A 21599-nucleotide genomic window follows, 5' to 3' on the forward strand; every position below is an offset into this window, starting at 1 on the left:
ACCCCTGTTTAGAAGCAACCACAAGTCCTCTTGCTGGTGTGATGATGGTTGCTTCCTCTCTCTGTCCCACAAAAGCTTCCTGCTGTCTTTCACTTCCCGTCCTATTGAGCCTCCAAGTCTGTGTATTACATATTTTAATGTGTGGCTTTTTACAGAGCATTTTGCCATTACCATATATCTTGCTGTTTCACTTAGACTTCAGAAAACATTTAAGCAAGCAAATTGAGCAGCTAAAGCAATGGGTTAGGAGAATCAAAGAAGTAAAGACCTTGGGGTTTCTCTGGTTTCTATCATGTGGTTATTTCCTGAACGGGACTGGTAGTTAGACCAGCCATCATTACCTGGACGTGTTTTGTGGATGGGGAAGTTGCTGTCCCAAACAACTTCCAGGCATCATGGTGTGTCCTTGAGGATTCAGGACCTGCTCCACCGCAACCCTGGGCACCCCCCCACCCCCGCCGCCCAGGAAAAAGCAAAAAGGGAAAGAAAGGGTCCATTCCACTAGGGGAAATATATTGACGACGCTGCCTGCCCAGTCACCTTGTCCACCCTTTCTCTCCCATGCGGAGTGTTGTTCTCTTATTTTTACAAAGAGGGAGATTTACAATGCAGTGTTCTAAGGTGTCTCAAATTTAAACTGTTGGTAGCAGTCTTATAATTATTTCAAGTGGAAAACACACTGGATACTTTTACTTGTCATATGTAAAACCACTTGAATACATTCTGCTCTCCTCATTATATCTGAAAGAATCTGAGTTTTCAAATGCATTTAGTGGTTAACCTTAGATTTATTTTCAGGCCAATTGCTTAGAATCTGGTCAGTCTGGAGTATTATGTATCTAAAGGCTCCAGTTAAGCATCTTGTGTCATAAGATCACCGAGCTGCCACGGGGAAGCTTCGCATTAGAGCACCTAAATTCCTCTCACCTCAAGTGCCTTTCTTATGAGGCACTCTTAATTTCTTGAAGTAATCAGTTACCCCTAAGCTTTGCCTTCAGTAATCTGATGCACGCTGCTAGAGCACATAAAGGCCAGTAATTTTAGTAAAATTCCTTCCAACAATGGTATTTAAAACCCCACCCTAAGGAGGCGTTTATTCTTGAAGCATGTTCTTATTCTTCACCTCCTTCCTTCACTAAGTGGATTGCGAAATATGTTTCATTTGGCATTTCAAGAGCAGCTCGGAAAAGTTAGCGATGCGGCTGGTGCTGTTTTCATATGAGCTCTGGCCCTGGGGCATCGCCACCCTCAGCTGCCTGCACTTGAGTGAGGGGAGTAGAATCCTTCCCAAGGAAACTAGGGAAGGAACTGCGGAAGGAACGGGAAGTAGTTGCCTCTCTCCCGGATGGAATGCTTGAGCAGTAATTGTCACTGAATGTGTCCTAGGTTTGCCCACTGCAGAAAGTTCTTACACATCCTCAGTGGTTCTAATCCTCTTGGTCAGCTCTCTGCTTACGCTTCCCACCGCACCCCCTGGTTTCCTCACCTTCCCGGACCTCCCTCCCGCATAGTTTCCCAGAGGGGCTGGGAATTAGACTGAATAGTATTGAATTCAGCTCTTGCGTCTCTTTGTTCAATTGCACTCTCCAGCTCCACTGGCTCAGCTCAGTTTACTGTGGCTCTGTGTGTCTCAGGAGCCCTGGCGATGCCTCCATTTCCTTTTCACCAATATCAGCGTTTCCTAGAAAGATGATGACAGTGACTTGTTTATATCTATACAGCACATGCCTTTTTAAGACAGGGAATTTAAGTCATCATTTTAAAGGGGTCAGCAAGATGACCTCGATGGATGGATGGGGAAACCTAGGCGCTGACAAGAGCCATGGCTTCCCAGTTAGAGCTCGGTACAAAGCTGTCTTAACCAAGAACTACCGACTGAGAAAGGATTTTCATGTCCGTTTTCTTCCATTTATGCATTTAACATTGACATGGTATTCTTGAAAGCACCAGTGGCATTTGCCTGTGTTTTGCTAGTAGAGAGATCGTGGTGAGTGGGCGGCTGCGGTGCCTGTTTTCTCTCGCCCTCACTTACACAGTAAGCTGCAACTCGAGTCAACTTCTAGTGAAAGGTTGTGTATATTAGGGACCAAGTGCAGACCTTGTCCTGTGTTTCTGGAGGTTAGGAAAGGCCTATCAATTACCCAAAAAACTATATGCTACTTTTAATGAAAAAAACTTCAACTTGTTTTAAATAAAAACAAAAATAAATATTTCGACAAATCTCTTACAAACTCGTTTTTTGAGCAAGTTAATACATCGAGCTTTCATTGCGGTCGCTAGTTTGTATGAGTGTAGTTTGACCGGCAAGTGAATGTCTCACACATGTACTTGTTGTCCAGGGTAAAGAAATACTTCGCCAGTGTTGACCGAGGTTAGCTATTGACCATTTATTTTCCATTGAAATGGAATGTGGACGTTTGCTTTGTTTCTTAACGTTTCAAATTCCATCCTGGCAGGGAAGTGGCATATCACCAATACCTCTGTGAAATCACACTTCACATGCCCATTTCCAGCCGGTGCCTCCAAGGCTTCGTTCCTTGGAAAAGAGCTGAAATACGACTCCACTGCCCAGAGCGCCCTGCCACTCACTCTGACCACAGAGCCCACTGCTTTTGTTCACAAGGAGCAGTCGTTTTCCTGAAATAATCAAGTATTGCACACACTATTTGATCACTGAGGTGTTGGTATTTTAGTAAACTGAACTCTGAGCCGAGGCCATGGTGTTCATCTTCCCTAGCTGTCCCAGTGCTGACCCTAGGCAGGGCCTCACAGATGGCATTACCTCTGAGGGTCCCTGCGTGAATTTCAGGATGGTGGGTAGCTACACTTGGCTGAGCTGCCTACTCAGGTGAAGCCCCACCAGGAGAAGGCGCTGCCCTGGCTGTGGCGAATGAGTTAGGACTAGGGAGGGGTTAGATCGACCCTGAACCTGGTGTTCCAAGGTGGATCCGAGTGGATTCTCTGTGATTAGATGGGACGGGAAGAGAGCGGGATGAGACTGTGGACTCCAGAATGCTGCTTGTGGCCCTCTTCTTCATGCTCTCTGCCCCTTGAGCTTAACCTGAACCAGGCACTGGGCATCCTCGGGCCTCAGATGACCTGGTGAGTCTGCTTGGGCCTCCTCGGAACAGGCATCTCTGCAGGCCCCAAGTGGCCAAGCCAAAAAATCTGGGCAGAAAGGAGCTGCCCCAAGCCCCAGGCCAGGCTGTCACCGTGGAGTTGTCACTGTCTCAGGCTTGTTTTCCACGTAAAACAAAATAATAATGGAAGGATCCACACAGTCGTTGTAAGAGTTAGGACGGAAGGCGCTATGGAAATGGAAAGCGGGTTCCTCGATGGTTCTGTATGAGGGCACCACTTAAATGCTCTCCAGTGTGTGCTGGTGGGAGTCCACGTGGCCCCTCCCACCAGTGAGACAGGCTGCCTGACAGAGAAGGCTCTGGAGCCTGCTGGCTCTGCTCTGCCTTTGGGGACCACTTAGAATAAGTCAAATCCCCTTTTCTTCAGACTGCCCATCCTGGGTGACACTGTCTAGCAATGGCAGATGGCGCTGACTATCTGTATCCTAAAATGAGCCTGGAGAGACAGGCCTGCACACCCACCGTCCTCCCTTCCCCCCCCCCCCCAATAGCCCTACCCAGAGGCAGTCCTCCTGGGAATTTGAGCTTTCAGATTCCTTGGAAACTGACTCAGATAAATCAAATTCACAAAAGCCTGGAGCATCCAGAACGATTGGAAATTCATTTGAAAATAAAACAGGGTACTCATGTTTGCAGAATAGAGCTTTCTCTTCCTGTTGGCAAGTTTAGAGGAACCAAATTACAGGGTGTTGAGTGGACAAGGAATTAGGGGAAGGATTGGTTAGATGATCTCAGGAACCATGGTCACCAGGGCGTGATGACCTAGGGCACCCCCCCTACGAGCCCCTCCCCACCCCCCACATTGGACTGCCAGCTTCCTCCCAGGCCCACCCATCCCCCTTTCCCACTTCCACAGCAGGCCAGCTCCCTGACTTCATATGGACTCCATCCTTCCTTGGTCAGTGCCCCTGTCAGACAAAGGTCTGGTCTGTTTTGTACTGATCTTTATCATTTAACCTGCAAAGGACAGTGCACTCGCCCAAGTCCTGGCGGGGGGTGGGAAAGGACCACAGGGCCCCCGTTACTATGACTGCTGCTCAGCTGGCATTTGATTACACACAGATGTGTACCAGCTCATAAATGCTATTATTTTGTTTTTAACTCTTCTCTTTTTACAGTTGGAACTTTTATTTTGAGGTAATTGTAGATTCACATGCAATTGTTAGAAATACTACAGAACAATCCTATGTGCCTTTTACCTAGTTCCATCCAATGGTAACAGCTTGCAAAACTATAGTGTAATGCCACAACCAGGATGTTAACATTGATACATTCAAGACCGTAGAGCGTCTTATTGAAACTCTTCTTAGCTGTGGTCGTGGAAGTGTTTAATAGGCACCCAGCTTCCTAAAGAGGTGGGCTGGCATTCTCCCGTTCATCTTCCTGAGGAGGTATGAGCAGAAGGCAAACTGCCCCTGAGACCCTTGGAAATGCAGACCCATGCATTGCTGTGGTTGGGCTAAAGCCTTCTCATTTTGTGGCATTTTTCTGCTGGGAACTTGTGGCAGGGGGTCCAGAGCATTCACCCCATGTCTCTTTTGCAACAGGAGGACCATGATACTATGGAAGCCGATCTGGACAAAGACGAACTGATCCAGCCCCAGCTTGGCGAACTCTCAGGCGAGAAGCTTCTGACCACGGAGTACTTGGGAGTAAGTACCACGTGAAGGGGCTGGGGGCCCTGAAATAGAAAGGAGAGATGGACCATTGATGGCCTGAATGTTTGCCATAACATATGAGGGTTTGGTCTATTCTGCTACGATACTGTGTTTATGAGAAGTTCCATGTTAGCCAGTGTGTTTCCAGTGGCCCTGAAGTGCCCTGAAGTGGCCCTAGCTACCTGTCACAAGTAGATCTGTTGGTGAACAGAAGAGGGATTAGAATACAACTAACAGTCACACGCCAGGGACCTTCATAATATCTGAAGGTCTGCCCATGCTTAGTAGTAATTATCTACCTGTCCAGCTTCTTAATTTTCACATGTCTTGTTTGTTACAAGGGAAGTCTGAGTAGGAGAAAACAGCAGTATTAAGTGATTACAAATATCCTACTTCTGCAAATTTTATAAAAACATATGACCAAACAAAAACACATTACTAGGGCCCCCTCTGGGGCCTGGGAGCTTTAATTCCATTAGCCCTGTGGTAGTTCTGCCCCGTATGTCAGCACTTCATCCATGTGCTTGAGCTTCTCGGTCATGAGATGATGGATGCAGCTCTTGAATTAAATTCATGATAAAGTCGGGGAGAAGGCCAAACATGCAGGCCAGCCAGACCCACCCCCTCCATGTGCTTTTCCCAAAGCTCCATCTGGTGACATCCACATACTTTTTACTGGTCAGAACTGGGTCACATGGCCCCTAGCTGCAAGGGAGTCTGGGAAGGTATTTTTAAAGTATATACATTTATACTTTATACTTTATAATATGTCATAATTTCTTTAAGTGATTCATCAGTACTCAAAAGCTAGTACAGGCAGTCCTTGGGTTTCGTCAGACTCGGCGTAAGTCGTTTCATGGTTACTTCGCCATCTCCCATTTATTTATAAAAAAAAAAAAAAAGTTGCCGAAACCGGTTTGGCTCAGTGGATAGAGCATCAGCCTGCGGACTGAAAGGTCCCGGGTTCGATTCCGGTCAAGGGCATGTACCTTGGTTGCGAGCACAACCCCAGTAGGAGGTGTGCAGGAGGCAGCTGATCAATGTTTCTCTCTCATCGATGTTTCTAACTCTCTATCCCTCTCCTTTCCTCTCTGTAAAAAATCAATAAAATATATTAAAAAAAAAAAAGTTCCGTCATTTCCACGTATGTACATATGTGCTTTATGTTTTTTATTATTTATTTACCACAAGTAAACGTCAGGAATTGTTAACTAACTTTTACATTTTTTTTACTGTTTCACTTCATTACTGCTGTGTATGTGCTCCATGTGAGTGACGAAGGTGCTTATGTAGGTGGGTTCTAACTCACGGCGAAAATCGCGTTACGTCGCGCCATAGGAATGGATCTCCAACATAACCCGAGGACCTACTGTAAATGGAAAATATATCTTTCACCTAAATTGGCATGTGTTGACCATCCTTTGCTACTGAGTAAATTACATTCAGCTAAATCATGAGCTGCATTTTTTAAACTGTGGTTAAATTTTTTTAGCAGCAGAACTTTTAGAGGCAGATTTTGTTCTTTCAAATACACTCTCCATCTGTGACAGAGAAAGCTGAGTTCCTCTGGATAGTAAGGGGGGTGCCAGGAACCCTTTCTCTTCTCTCTCCCAGCAACCCCTGAGCATTTCTGTGGAACTCTGTGTAGACAGCAGGTTGTTGAACCAGCTACTGTTTATGATCTTGCCAGCTCAGAAAGGCTCTTTTGCAGCTGAGGGGCCCAGAAATCACATGGGCCACAACGCGGCCCCCCGCTGCAAGCTCAGAGGGTTGTAGGATAACTAGGAAACAGTGGCTGCTCTGAGACACCAGGCATGCCACATGCAGAGGTCCTGGGCCCTGCACACTGATCCCTCTTCACCAAGGACCTTTCCTTGGGGACCTTGATAATAAACCAGACCATTCTGTCCCACAAACCAGACTCGGTTTCCTCACCCATTGAAGGGGACAGATACCACCCACCATAAATTATTTCTTAGGTCTGTGAAATTTTAAGGACTTGGTTTGGCTGCCTGGGTTTTCCAAAGGCTGAAATACTCAAATATCAGTGATATGTTTTCTCTCCTCCAGGAAGGAAGAGGGAGGGTCAATCTCCTAAGGACAGTGGAGTGGGGAGGAGGAGGCAGAGGGCTGGCAACAGACTTGAAAGAACCCACGTATTCACTGTCTCCCTTTCCCAGGAGCTTCAGACTTAGCCCCCTCAGCTCTGTGTGGAAAGACCCAAGTGTTCTGATTGGCAAAACAGAGGTGGGAAGAGAAGGCATGAAAGGTCCTAAAGTACCGCTGAGAACTGGACATAAGGGGCCTGCTCTGTGGTGAGGCCTAGATCCTGGGTGGGGGCAATGTGACAGGGAGGTCAGAGTGGACAGCAATATCAAGTGATTACAGTTCAAACAGCTCTCTTGCGAATTTCACATGTTACATAAAGGGAAACAAAACTGTGTTTTAATTCTTATTTGGAAAGCTTAATTATGTTCCATTTCCTCCAAGAGCGTAGAGGCCTCCCTCCCACCTTCTCTCTCCTGTCTTTTTCCCTTCCCTTACCAGTGCAGGGGTAGGCAGCCTGCCTGCCGCCCACTGCCCTAGCCGGTGGCTGTCCCCACAGCACAGGTGAGGCCTATTGATGCTTTTCATTGGAAAGTGACCCTTTTTCTTCTCCTTCACTCAAAGAGTTGTAGATAAACCCAAATAACTTGTCAGTAGAAATCAAGAAATCACAGATATTATTCCAATTTTTTAAAAATTTAAACTTTTTTCTTTGAAATAATCGTAAATTCACAGAAAGTTGAAAAAGTCTTGCAGAGAGGTCCCATGCCCCCTCACCCAGTTTCCCCAGTACCTTATGTAACTGCAGCACTTATCAAACCAGGAAATTGGTGTTGGAGCAGTCCACAGACTTTATTCAGATTTCACCAGTTTTTCAGTGATTTCTTTTTTGGACAACTAAATTATTAACATAATATAACCGTATTACTTCTGTAAAACTTGGAAAAATTACTCTTGGTTCTACTATCCCACATAGCCACTGCAGTCATTTAGTATCTTTGACTAAATCCTTCCAGTCTTTTTTCATACTTTTAGCATAATCAAAAGCATCATTTATATGCAATATTATAACTTGACTTTTATTTAATTTTTTAAATAGACATTTTCTTTATAACCTAGTATTTATCAGTGTAAATGGCTATATAATATTTCAAATGAACATGCATGTTTTACTTAATTATTCCCCTATTACTGGACAGTTAGATTGTTCCAGTTTCACTCTATAATAATTTTGTAACAACAACTTTATTTAACATTTTTCATATTTGGGATTCTTTCACTATGATTGACACCCAAGGATATGAACAGTTTTATGACTCTTGATATAAAATGCCAAACTGCTTTCCAAAAGAGTTATTCAAATTTCTAGTCACTAACATTTTGTTTTTTGTTAATCCTCACCCGAGTATATTTTTCCATTGATTTTTTAGAGAGAGTGGGAGAGGGAAAGACAGGGAGAAACATCGATATGAGAGAAACACATCGATTGGTTGCCTCCTACCTGACCAGGACCCAGGCCAGGAGAAGCCTGCAACCAAGGTACATGTCCTTGACCGGAATCGAACCCGGGACCTTTTGGACCAAATGAGCCACCTGGCCAGGGCTAAAATTGTAGTTTCTAATTAGTTGTGTTGAAAAACTCAAAAAGAGTCAGGAGGCTTCAGCTAGAAATAAATAATAAAGATTTATTCAAGGGTCTTAGGGTATGCAAACCAGAAACACAACTAGGCAATACCCAGCATTCCGAAGAAGAAAGAAAAGCTGAGGGCTCTTACAGTAAAAAGTACGTTCTTGAAAAGAATCAGTTCTGCATTCTTAGCCTCTGAATTGGTCAGAGATGACCATGGTCTGGAAACTGGATGTCATGAGGTCTGGGTACTCACACATTCTTCCTCAGTCCTTCAGAAGGTTGTCTGGGTCTGTTGCATTGACACAGGACTAGAAAGTTCCAAAGTTCAAGTTCCCAGACTAGTTAAAGCAAGAATAGAATCATTTCCTCAGGCCTCAACTTACTTGATTTTAGTAATTTAGCAGCTTGACTATGGTGACTTCATTTTATTTCTTCACTTCCTCATTTGTAAGATTGATCATTTTTCTATTTTATGGTGATATTTTCTGTTTTGTGCCTTGGCTGTTTGAATTCTTTGCCCACTTATCTATAAGAGTTCCTTATCTGATGAAAATTTTAACCTTTAATCGCTTAAATTTGCTGCAAATATTTCTTCTTAGTCTGTTGCTTATCTTTAATATGCTCTATATTTGGAAATGTTAAATTTGTTGTTGCTGTGGTTGCCTCCCGCACTCACCCCGACTGGAGCCAGAATCGAACCCGCAACCCTTGGCGGGGGACAGCACTCTAACCACATAGAATACCGGCCAGGGTGGGAATGTTAATTTTTCATGAAACTAAATCTGTCTTTTTTCCCTTCTCATGTTCAAAAGTTGGTCCTCTCCAGAGATGTGATATTACTATATTCAACTGTTTTTGTCTCCTTAAAAAAAAAAAAAAAATTATTGATTTCAGAGAGGAAGGGGGAGAGGGAGAGAGAGACAGAAACATCAATGATGAGAGAGAACCATTGATTAGCTGCTTCCTGTACGCCCCTTACTGGGGATCAGGCCCGCAACCCGGGCCTGTGCCCTTGACCGGAATTGAACCTGGAACCTTTCAGTCTGAAGGCCGACACTCTATCCCCTGAGCCAAACCAGCTAGGGCTCATCTCCTTTTTTTTATGGTTTGATTTTTGTTTTTAATTTGTATTACTAAATAGTGTAATACGCAAACCCAAGGAGAAAATTTGAATAATCTGTGGCATGATCCATCCTCTTTTATTATTTATTTATTTTTTTAATAAATATATTTTATTGATTTTTTACAGAGAGGAAGGAAAAGGGTTAGTCAGAAACATCCAGGAGAGAGAAACATTGATCAGCTGCCTCCGATGTGCCCACAACCAAGGAAATGCCCTTGGCCGGAACTGAACCCGCAACCTTTCAGTCCGCAGGCCAACGCTCTATCCGCTGAGCCATTTTCAAAGCCTCATGCTCCTATAGACTAATGTATTAAATATAGTCTAGGTCAGCTTTCAGGATGCTTTCTCCAGCCCCTCTTTCTCTTTCCTTCCACCAGATCATGACCAACACGGGGAAGACGAGGCGGAAGGGGCTGGCTGGTGTGCAGTGGGGCGGCGACGAGCCCCTGCGCAGGCCAGTCACCCCCAGCGGCCACAGGAACGGGTACCCAGTGTAAGTCCAGGCTAAAAGGATTTATTTTCTTAAACTGCAGTGTAAGATGTATGTATATAACATTTCAAAATAAAATGTTTCTATTGAAAAGCATTTATCCTGCCCCAGCCAGCATGGTTCAGTGGGTTGAGCATCGACCTATAAACCAGGAGGTCATGATTTGATTCCTGGTCAGGGCAGATGCCCTGGTTGCAGTTCGACCAAACCAGCTAGGGCTCAAGGTTTTTCTTTTTAATTAGTAATATACAAACGAATATCACACCTTTTTCTCTTAAACCAGTATTTTTTAGCCTACAGAAAAGTTGAAAGAATATTACAATGAAGAGCTTCTAGCTGTTAACGTTTTGCCACCTTTTCACCATCAGTTCTCTCGCTCTTGCTCCTTCAATGTGCATGCTATACATTATACCTTTTTTTGCTGAACTGTTTGAAAAAAGGTTGCAGACTTTCAGCACGCATTTTCTAATAAGAACATCCTATACTTAACCACATTATCACACCTATGAAAATAACATTAATTTAATAATATTATATAGTATATCAAGATTCCCTAACTGTCCACAAAATGTCATTTCTAACTGAGGGGTTTAGTGGAGGTTTTTTGATTCAGAATATAGCCAAGCGTCAACTACTAGAAAATCCAGTTTATAAACATATCTTTCTGAATGGAAGCAGTAAAAGGAACTAAGAAAATTAATCTTGTTTGACATAGGAAAGAGGATGTTGATTCATCATTTTAAAAAATTATTTTTTAATTACCTTTTAAAATTATTAACACCCTGGCTTCACAGAGATGCAAGAATGACATAAGGATATTTTAATTAGAGAGAAGGATAAAGGGAGTCTAATAAATATAAGATCTAACCAATGGGCACAGTTAATTCTTGAGTCAGATGTTCTACTTTGTAGACAAAGAAGAGACATTTTCCATGCCTGGGGGCAGGTGTGGCTGTCCTGATTGGTGGGTATGGTCCCTGCAAGGAATGAGAAACCTCATTTTCCTAAAACAGTGGGCCTTCCCACTATAGCAAAGCAATTGTCCATCACCACCCTCCATGCATGACACTCAATGCAGACGGTGTGCTGATTGCTGGGGGTGCACCAGTAAATGAGATGGGATTCCTGCTCTCAGCAGCGCCTAGAGGGGAGAGAGCTGGCCGCTGTGGTGTGGTCGGAGGGGATGGTGGGGTGCAGGGGTGGCAGAAAGGACATTCAGGAGCTTTAAGTCAGCCTCTTTAAAAAGTGATATAACTGTCCACGCACACCAGCGCCCCCAAGAACCCAGTGCTGTCGGGAGCGTAGACAGACCGAGAATCTCAGTGACCTTGGGGGCACTCTGATACTATGCTTTGTATGCATTCAAAATACTAGTACTTTTGGAGTCAGTAATCCCACTTCTAGGATTTTATACTGAGAAGTCAGAATTTTACAGAGATATATACAAAGGTATTTATTGCCACATCTATAATAATAAAAGCATAATATGCTAATTAGACCCAATGACCTTCCAGATGAGGCAGCCAACGCGGCTGGGAGGGAGGGATCCAGGCAGCCGCTGCGGCTGCCAAGGCCTACTCTGGCACAGATTTCGGGCAGTGGGCCTCTGGTTATTTATAAAATGAAAAACCATCTAAATGGCCAAAGCAGGAGGCTGATTACATAAATTATATATTCACACAACAATGTTGCAAAGTGATGTTTTAGAAGAATATTTAAGGCATGGGAAGAGCTTCATAATATATTAGGAAATGATAAAGCAAATTAAAAATAGTGGATCTAGCCTACTGGCCTCTCACAGTAATCCCAAGTTTTTGTGTGTGGTTTTTTGGGGGTATGTATTTGCTTTTGTTGTTGTTAATCCTCACCTGAGGATATTTTTCCATTGATCTTTTAGAAAGAGTAAAAGAGAGAGAGAAACATCCATGTGAGAGAAAGACATTGATTGGTTGCCTTCTGTAAGCACCCTGAGCAGGGCCTGAGCCGGGAGGAGCCTGCAACTGAAGTACATGCCCTTGACTGGAATGGAACCTGGGCCCCTTCAGTCTGCAGGCCGATGCTTTATCCACTGAGCCAAACTGGCTAGGGCTGTATCTGCCTTTTTTAAAAGATGTCAAAAATGTCTAGGTATTGGGAGGGCAGAACATTATAGATTCTATATATTTTCCTAATTTTTCATGATAAACACTGGTTTTGTAATCATGAAAAGAAAGGTTGAAAATAAAAGCGAATACAATGGTCCCTGTGCACTTCGGGACCCTTCCTCAGCCCAGCGTCAGATGCATGCCTCCCCCTTGGCCTGTTTTCTTCTGACCCAAGCCTCCCTCCTCCATGGATTCTAGAATTCCTTCTCTTCCCATCACTGTCTGAACTATGCTTCATCATTTAATGCCTCTTTTGCTCCCTCTTCAAACTCACCTCCTACTGCTGCTGCTATCTCCTTGCCTCCCTCACCTCTCTGGTGACTTCCCTGGCCCACCCTCCTCTCCCTTCACAGCCCCACGTGGTCTGGCTGTGACTTCAGCAACTTATTGCTGCCTCAGCCACGGTGGCCTTCCTGTTCTGACCCCCCGCCCAGAACACTGCTGACAGCCCTCCCCCTCCACATCCGCTGCCACTGTGGGCAGTCCGTCACTCTCCCCCTCTTCCTCCTAAATGCCATGTCCTGCAGGCCCCACTTGTCTGGTTTCCATGCTGCTGACACCCACATCTCTAATTTCAGCCCAGACTTGTCCCCGCAGCATCTCTGATTGAGGTTTCCTGGATGAACACACAGTCCTCTGAGCCCCCTGCTTCGGGGAATGGTGGCAACACCCCAGACACTGAGCTAGAACCATCCATGGATGCAGAGCCCTCTCCTTCCCACGTGCTCCTGCTCTGGCCCTTCTCTCTGCCCTCCTGAGCACTCCCCTCTGCCCAGGAGAGCCTCCTCAGGGACCTCCCTGCTGGGTCCCCCCTCCACAACCATGGACATGGAATGCCATTCCTGTGGTTCCTGTTTCCTTTAGAGATTAAATCTAGTCAAACCCTGGCCTGCACGGTCCCTCTCAATTGATGCCCATGCCCTCTCCCCCAGTCCTGGAAGCTCCCAGGACACCCTGTACCTGCAGCTGCCAGTCTTTATGGTACTTAAATCTTTCTGTAACAACCCAGTATGAGTCATTTCTTTGCCTCTTCACCTTGCTCATGGTGTTACATCTGGTAAATTCTCCCTATTGGCCCCAGGTCAGAGTTCAGGACTGGCACACACACACACACACACACACACACACACACACACACACACACACACAGCGTTTCCTGCCCCCTAAGGACAGTTAAGTGTCTGCTTGTCTTTGCTACTGGAACTGACATTCAAGAACAACCATTTCATGGGGCCCACTCCTAAGACAGGTGGGCATGTGCTTGCTCTGATGTGCCCCCACCCCAGCCCTCACTGGAGCAGGTGGCTGGTGTCTCCTTGCTGAGGGGAGTGAGTGCTGTGCATGCAGGCTGGCCTGGGAGCACCCTGCCCGCTCCCATCTTCACGCCTGGCTTGGGTCTGGTGCACTGAGATCCCCAATACATGTCTGCTGGATGAGTGAGTCTCTGCCAGCCGCCTTCACCCACCAGGCCGACAGGAGGCCATGCCTACACCATCTAGGCAGATTCCTGTGTTTGCCTAACTCCGGTAGTCGTGGCTGACATGACATGTCATGTCTTTTCTGATTGGACCCATCCTTTCACTAATCTATTTCATCCTTAGAGGACAAACCAGAAGACTGGTTCCTTAAATTGGTTGAAATGTCATGCCCCATGTCACTCAAAGCCAAAAGATAGAATTGTGTCTTAGAAAGATACTAAGCCATGTATCACTAAATGTGTAAGAGCTAACATGAGCAAGCAAGGGTACTTCCTAGTTTCTACCAATACCCCTAAAAAGGCTTAATATCTGCTAATAGCAAATTAACAAAAGAATTTCAGGTACTTCGACTTTCTATATTTGTTTGTGATGCTACACGGTAGTCAGCAGTCAAATATCTCCTGGCTTTCTCTTTTGATGGCTGTTTTTCATTTTTTCCTGCAGGCTGGAAGACCATCCCGTTTCCCCCCAGACATCCCGACATGCCAGAAACTGCTGCCTCCAGTCCCCGCCCAAGGCCCACCTTCCAGTCTGCAAAGGCGGCGAGCCTGGTGCTTCGGAGCCTTGCGTTTCGACTTCATGTAATAACACGGGCAACACATGGGGACACTTTGGGGCTGCTGATTTCTAAAAAGTATTTTTCAGATGCCAGAAAAAATATATATGCGTTGCATCAGAGACATACAAAGTATTTTCTTTAATTTTCAAGAGGAAATTAAAAGGATATGAGCAAGTCAGATAAGACTCTAATCTCCATTCAAATAGGAAAAACAACAGAGGAGCAGGTCAGATTCCAGTGTGAGAAACATCTGAGAACTTTTATCATCTGCTCACAATTGGATCCAAACACTTCCAAGCCCGGGTTCGGAGCAGCAGACAGTCCGTCCAGAGCGCAAAGGAAGCAGGCCGCCTGGGACTCGGGGAGGGTACCCTGCGGTGAGCAGTGCTGGAGGCTCTGCCAGATTTGATCATCTGCTCTTTACATGGTTCTGTTAGAGCTTTACACAGTAATATGCCTTCGCTAAAAGGTGATTGGCCCAGTGTATCCAAAGGTTTCTGCTGCCGGGGTGGAGGTTTTAGGCTGTGTAACAATTTTTGCCAATATAACTTGATGCCATTGAGTTAAAAATGGTTTCAAGTTCCGTAGGCCTGGACCTCCAAAAAGTTGCATCTGGGTAACATATTTCTCAGAAACATCCTAGTTTTACCAAAATGACCACCAGGGTGGCCCTCTGTCTTGCACTGATTGCCAGTATGGTCCTATCTTTTGGAAAGACTTACCATGCTGTTACCTGCCAGAGGCATTGGAGGTTATCATAGTCACAGAGGGCTGAGTGGCAGCTGATGTTGTTGGCAATGTTGACATTATTGTTATTTTCAAGAACAATTAATATTAGCCCTGACAAAGTGAAGGCCCTGACAAATTCTGGTTCCTCAGGTGAGGACAGTCGGCACCCACCAGGGACTCAGCCTTGGCAATCACCAGTCGTCCCCAGTGCCTCTCCCTGGGCAGGCAGCAGCTGCTCAGCAGCCCCTCCAGATGTGGGGCCTGGAGTAGGACAGCTGCGCGTCCCAAGTCATGCTGCAGGTGCAGTTGTCAGCCTGCTCTGAACGCTGTGACCATAGTCCGAGTCTCCCAACCTCCACCTGCTCCTGTTTTCTCAGACTCCCCCTCTGCCCATCAACCCCCTCCCACCTTGGCGGACTCCAGAACACTGATCTGCGTGCCCTCCACCTGCCAGAGACTAGGCCTACCAACCTCTGCTCACCCACTCTGCCAGGCTGCTCTCAGCCTCAGGCCAGCATCTTTAGCTCCCCTTGAAGTTCCTTTTACTCACCCCAGTTCTTCTCTGGGATAAGCCAAGCCTAGGGTAACGGCTTTCCCTAGTCCCTTAGTGAGCACCTACTCTTTCTGGTCTAGATTCTGTTCTTCCCTTTACCCTCTTTCAGGCTTGCCCAGCCACAGCCACCCCGGGACCGATGTCCCTAGGCCACTGTCAGCTTCCCGGCTGGTGTCGCCACAGCCATCTCTTCCTCTTGTCACCCAGCCTCTGTGAGGAGGGATGGCAAACAGTCTTGGCTTCCATGCTTGGGATGCTATGTTGAGACTGGTTGTGAGCTGGGCTGGGCTCCACCAATACAAATGCCGTGTCGATGAGCAAGGAGAGAAGGAGGCTGCGGGCTGGGTTGGCCACCCTGATCCCATTGTCTTTGTGTCTTTCCTTCCCTGGTCTGACTCCTCCTGGCCCTGCCCCTGAGTCTTGCTTCCCCAGCCCTTTCTGCCTCCTCTGTGCTCTTGCTCACCTGTCTCCCGTCCCATCCTGGCCTAGCCCAGCCACTCCCCACAGGTCCCCTCGAATACATGACTTGCTGCTGAGTCTGGCCTCCTGGCCTTCACTCTGCTGGGAATTAATGCCCCGCCCGGGACCCAGCGGGGACCCACCAGCATGACCGGGAGGCCATTTGCTCAGGAAGCCCCCTTCAGACCTATGCATCAGTCAACACGAACGTAAAACTCATGAGAAGAAACCTGTGGGACCCTCAAAACTGCGTGATCAGCTGAATGCCAAAATATTTTTTATTGATTTCAGAGAGGAAGGGAGAGAGAGATAGAAACATAGATGATGAGAGAGAATCATTGATTGGCTGCCTCCTGTACACCCCCTACTGGGGGTTGAGCCCACAACCCAGGCATATGCCCTGATCAGGAATCGAACCGTGACCTCTTGGTTCATAGGTTGACACTCAACCACTAAGCCACACCAGCTGGGGGAAAGTACAGTCTTTTTAAGCAAAGAACTCACTCCAGGTGCTGGAAGGAAATCATTCCCCAAGAGTAAAGCCAACAATATGGCCCAAGGAAAGTTATTCTCATTTCCCAAATGACCAAGACTACCTTGAATATCAGTGTCACATGCCTTGTCAGTGGGCCCTGGAGTTAAACGTGCCCGGTCCTGTCTGAAATGGAGGAACAGATAGGAAACCAGTGCTCTGTCCCAGGAAGCCTCAGGGCACACAGGCGGGTGCCCTTCTCCCCACAGCTCCAGCACTCACTGGCTGAGAGACCCCAGAGACCTCCACAGTGTGGCGTACGGTGGAGGGAAGGGTGACTCCTATCTGGTGACTGAACCCAAACCACAGAGGGTCTAGGGAGAGTTCAGCGTAGTTCCTCCTTCTAAGCCCATTGAGCAGAGAGCACAGACAAGCCGGCCATTGAAGAATGGATCAGAGGCAGTGAAATTCTAGTTGCGGACCCAGTTCTTGGTGGAGACTGTCCAGTAGATAAAGCCACCCGTTGGGTTTCATACCAGAAGCAGATTCCTTATTTGGAACTCAGAGATATGCCCTTGTTACAGGCTGAGGAGACCTGCCAGAAAGACTTTTTACATTTAAGATAAAGCAGAGGCCATATCACAGAGGCACCAGAGAGATTTTTAAAAGAACTGAAAAATTGGAAGCTGTGAATCCAGACTTTGTCGCTTGGGCTGTAGAGAGAGAAGAGGAAGTGGGGCCAGAGAAGAAGGGTCCAGGTCCCTGTCCCCAGGCTCTGAGGAGAGCTCCTGGGCAGTCATCCGGGCCTTCTCATCACTTCCCACGAAGGTCTACAGGATGAGCCGGGGCCTGGTCCTTGGCAGAGGGGCAGCTCAAGGCTGCAGCTGGGAATTGGAGCACTTCCTGCCCCGGGTGGGCTGAGGGATTCAGGCCTAAAGGCGTCTGGGGCAGCTCAAAGTAGAAAAAACCCCACCTCTGGGACTGCCAAACCTACCAAGTAAAAATACAGGACACCAAGTTGACTTTGAATTTCAGAAAAAAACACAAATAATTTTTCAGTGTGTCTCTGTGCTCCTGTTGGAATTCCATGTGTCATCAGCTTTTCCCTGAGAGGCAGAGGACCCAGGGGAGGCCACAGGGCTGATAGGCCCACACTTCCCTGTGCTGCGTGCGTTTGGCCAGAGCGCACTGCTGCACCCCAGGCCATAGGTACTGTACGTCAAGGGGGCTGCCTAGAACGTTCCCGGCTGCACAAATAAACAAGTCCCTGTCCATAACTGCCAGGGACCGGCCAGGGGCTGGCCCAGGTACGTGCTTTTCTTGGCTTTGCCGCCCAGCCCAGTAAAGAGCATCCTCAAGAGGTTCCAGAACAGAAGTCCACTGAGCTCTCTCTCCTTCTCCCCAGCCTCCAGAGACACCAAGCCAGAGGAGTGGCTGCCAGGAGGACATCAGGGAGAGCCTCGCCTGCCCCCCTCAGTGGCTCCCAGCCAACCGAGGGAGGTGCCCTGGGCCCTGTGCAGTGGAGAAACCACCAGGTAGGAAAGGGAGGTGTCCTTCGAGGCCCAGGGTCTGATGGAGGAAGGAGCACTTCTCTGGGGCCTGAGGCGAGGTGTGAGATCCCCAGAACACAGCCACCTGCCTGATCACCTCAGAGCAGAGCGGCCCTGCCGCCTGAGAGCTATCCGTTATCAGCCCAGAAAGAGAAGAAACTCATAAACGCGCCTCAGGGACTCATTGGGAGAACTGTAAGGTGAACACATCTGGGGGGGGGGGGGGGGGGACGCGGTGACCCAGGGCAGCTTGAGGGCAGCATCCAGTCTCAGCACTTTGCTGTGGAGAAGGGTGGGATGGAGGGGAGAAAACGGAGAAGGAAGGCAGTGACATGGTTTGGCTCAGATGTCAGCTTCCTAAAACAGAAGTCAAAGCCCCCCCAGGCAGAAGAAAGGGCGTTTTCTTCCTCTGCACCAAAGGAGCACAGACTGGCCCTCATGGGTCACTCGGGTCCTTAGAGTCTAGGGGGGGCTTTCAGGGATCTCACAGGCACCTTCTCTCAGACCCGAGGAGACCTCAGGGAGAGGAGCCCCAGACCCATCGCCTCCCGAGCGCCAGGCACCCCAGCTGCCCCCCTCTTCCTCCTGGCCCCGGGGCCGGCAGGCTGGGTAGTCTAAGAGAAGCCAGCCTACTGTACTAAGACACTGGGCTCGCTACGTGTTCAACGCAACTACACCCTGAAGCCTCTGAATTAGGGCCTAGTGCCCCGGTGGCTGGTCAGGCTTCGTGCCCACGTTGTTATAGACGAGGCAAGTATTCCACGAACGTGCCCTCAGTGAGCAGGCCCCTCAGCAGTGGGCCCTTGGGAGCTGGTAAGACCGTGGGAGGATGGCAACCCAGGGCCTCAGGCTGAAGCCACCCATCATCCCCTGCAGATGGTCCTCCTCACAGTGTAGAGGCATCACCTGCTGGCCCACCCCTTACTCGGCCTTACTGCAGGCTCCCACTGATGGGATCCCCACAGAAACAGTTCTGCTGAGTTCTAGAGGCCAGGGGAGCACCCGGAGCTCCACTGCCACAGAGAATAGGCAGGGGCCTACAGAATGGCACCCGCGGTGGAGAAAAAGAAGGGGGAGGGGAGGGTGGGGAGGGCTCAAGCCCCTTCCCTCTACAGTAGATCTGGGAGGGCTGAGCAGGAAGGACTTTGGGGCCTGGACTGCAGTCCTGGATATCAGAGGGTGCAACAGGTGGCAGGATGAGCCAGAGACCCGTGGGGCCGGGCCCCTGGTCTCCTCCAGCCCAATGCCTGACTGGCTGGGGGCCTCGGCACCCCCCGCCCCACCTGGGCCTCCTCCCCTCTCAGTGGCTGAAGGTGAGCTCTGGACCCAGCTAGTCAGATTTCTCCAGCTCTGGGCACCCTCTAGAAGTAGGGAGCTCGAAATGAGAGACCCCAGCAGGTGAGCCAGGGCAGAGGACGGGCTCCTGCTGCCCTGACCTCCTGGCTCCCAGGCCAGCGGCTCAGCCAGGCCAAACCTGCCCTTCTGGCACCAGGGCCAATTCTTTTTCTTTCCTATAAATGCTGAATTCCTGCCTGAGGCTTTCCACTAGGGACAGTCCTCTCTCCCCAGAAATAACTGTTTTCATAGTAGACAGGAACCCCCAAAGGCTCTTTCCGTAGAAACACCCCCTTGTTATACACAGTGGGGTTACCCAGAAACTTCTGTTGGGCACAAATGCCCTTGGTGGTAAGCCCATGGGTGCCTCTCCTTAATGCCCATCACTTGAATTCAACTCTCATTGGGGGGCGGGGGCTCTGTCTGAGAAAGAGGAGGATAGGAAGAGGGAGAAATGTCTTGCTGTTCCACTCTCCCCTCCCCCACTGGCCATCACCCCTGCCTGGAATATTCTTTCCCTGCCCCAACCCTCTCTTCACTGGGGCTGCTCCAGGTGTAGTTAAGTATTCCTTCCTCCTCTCTGACCCCAAACTCTAGTCACTCCACCGCATTCCAGGGCCACAGAGCCCACCAGCTCCCACAGAGCCCATGACTGGCTCCCACGTCCTCAAAGACAAGCTACGTGTAGGGTGTTTGTCCCAGTGTTTCCTCTCCTGGCCTAGAAGAGGCTCTCCACATATTTGTTGGGTGAATCAGGAGGAGGAAGGGTGGATGGTGGCTCTCTGCAAGGCTCAGTGTCCCCCCAACTCCTCTTTCTCTGCCTTTAGGGTGAGGACAACCCCTGCCCCAGAAGAGGAGTTGGCTGGGTGGGCGCTGCTTCACTGCTCAGAGCTGCGGGTGTGGGTAAATGGTAAATGGGAGACGTGTTCTCTTTCCTTAGCCCCGACGTTGAGGTGGTTTTAAATGTTTGCAGCCCCAGCCCCACCCCGGTGGCTTCCAGCACAGGTCTCTCTGTGGAATTGCCTTCCGGGAAGCAGCGAGTGAAGGTTCAGATCCCACACCACTGCCTGCTCCACCCTCCTGTGGCCACGGCTTCCTTTTTCTTTTTCTTTCTCTTTTGCTTCTTAGACTCCTTAGCATTGACTAGCTAGGGAAGAAACGATACTATGAACCAAGCTTTAAAAATGCTTTTATTTTTTGAGGTATTTATCCTGAGAGCCAAGGTGCTCTCCCGGGAAATCCGTCAGCCCAGACCTTGGGGTGTGCAGGGCTTGGTTTCCCGCTGTCCCCTCGGGAAGGTGGTGGACCCTACTGCCCAGGTGGGCACAGGGTCTTGCCCAACACCCATCAGCCCTCCGGCTGCCTGCTGAGGTGCGCTCAGCGAGGCACACGGACTGGAGCCCAGCTGGGCAGGAAGGGCATTTGCCTGGACGCTCCCTCCAGGTGGTGGGAGGACAGGCGAGGGATGGGCTCCTCAAATGAATCCAGTCCTCAGCTGGGAGCAGAATCAAACAGAAGTCCTGTCCTGCCACAGACAGGAAATGACTCTTCTGCAAGTATTTTGTCATTTAAAAAAGAAGGCAGAAAGATATTTTTTCATCTGTCTACTGTTACGGTAAAAAAACAAAAAACATTCAAATCTGTAAAGAATTTTGTGAGTTTGAGCCAAACTGTCGACAGTTGCCGGGAAGCAGAATCTCAACAGATTGGGATAATGCTCCTGAGAATGGCGAGTTCATATCTTGTTTTTATAAATTACCATCAAAAGGAAAAGACCTAAGTGGGTTACATGAAATCTATTGGTGATAGATTAGGGAGGTGGGAGAAAGCAAAGCAGGGAAACCTCTGGGATTGAATAAAAAGTGAAATGATGGACATATGCTTCTTTTACATAAATGGATACAGGATAGCTTAACATAGTTAACAGTTGGAGATTAACTTGATAACAATAACAATGAGGGAAAGCCCTTGTACCATTTGTTGTGCCCCGAGGGGTCCGGAAAAAGAGAAGTTACAAGTTACCCAGACATTTCATACATGTTATTTTAGATGCAAAAAAGGCAATAGGCTAAGTAAATTTGAAGTTGATCTTTGTCAGGGAAAATACTGGCCTAGGACATGACTACCTACTATAAACTGCTTTTAGTCAAATATTTAATTTTCAGACCATCCTTTGTGGTTATTTTAGGACTTTGAGTTTGCACAACCGCCATGCAGGCCTTCCCTGAACTAG

At 48.0% G+C, this 21599-nt stretch overlaps 1 protein-coding gene across 1 annotated transcript in view; it reads left to right on the forward strand.

Moving 5' to 3' along the window:
• The window catches only part of ARMC9 (armadillo repeat containing 9), a 126743-nt gene that overhangs the window by 96539 nt on the left and 8605 nt on the right, over positions 1-21599 (forward strand). The window contains exons 20-23 of the mRNA XM_080669904.1: positions 4688-4792; positions 9975-10090; positions 14154-14290; positions 17887-18016. Coding sequence (XP_080526030.1) covers positions 4688-4792; positions 9975-10090; positions 14154-14290; positions 17887-18016 — 488 coding nt within the window. The remainder of the gene's footprint in view (positions 1-4687; positions 4793-9974; positions 10091-14153; positions 14291-17886; positions 18017-21599) is intronic.

This window comes from Plecotus auritus (genome assembly GCF_963455305.1).
Source record: "Plecotus auritus genome assembly, chromosome: 5".
Lineage (NCBI taxonomy): Eukaryota > Metazoa > Chordata > Mammalia > Chiroptera > Vespertilionidae > Plecotus > Plecotus auritus.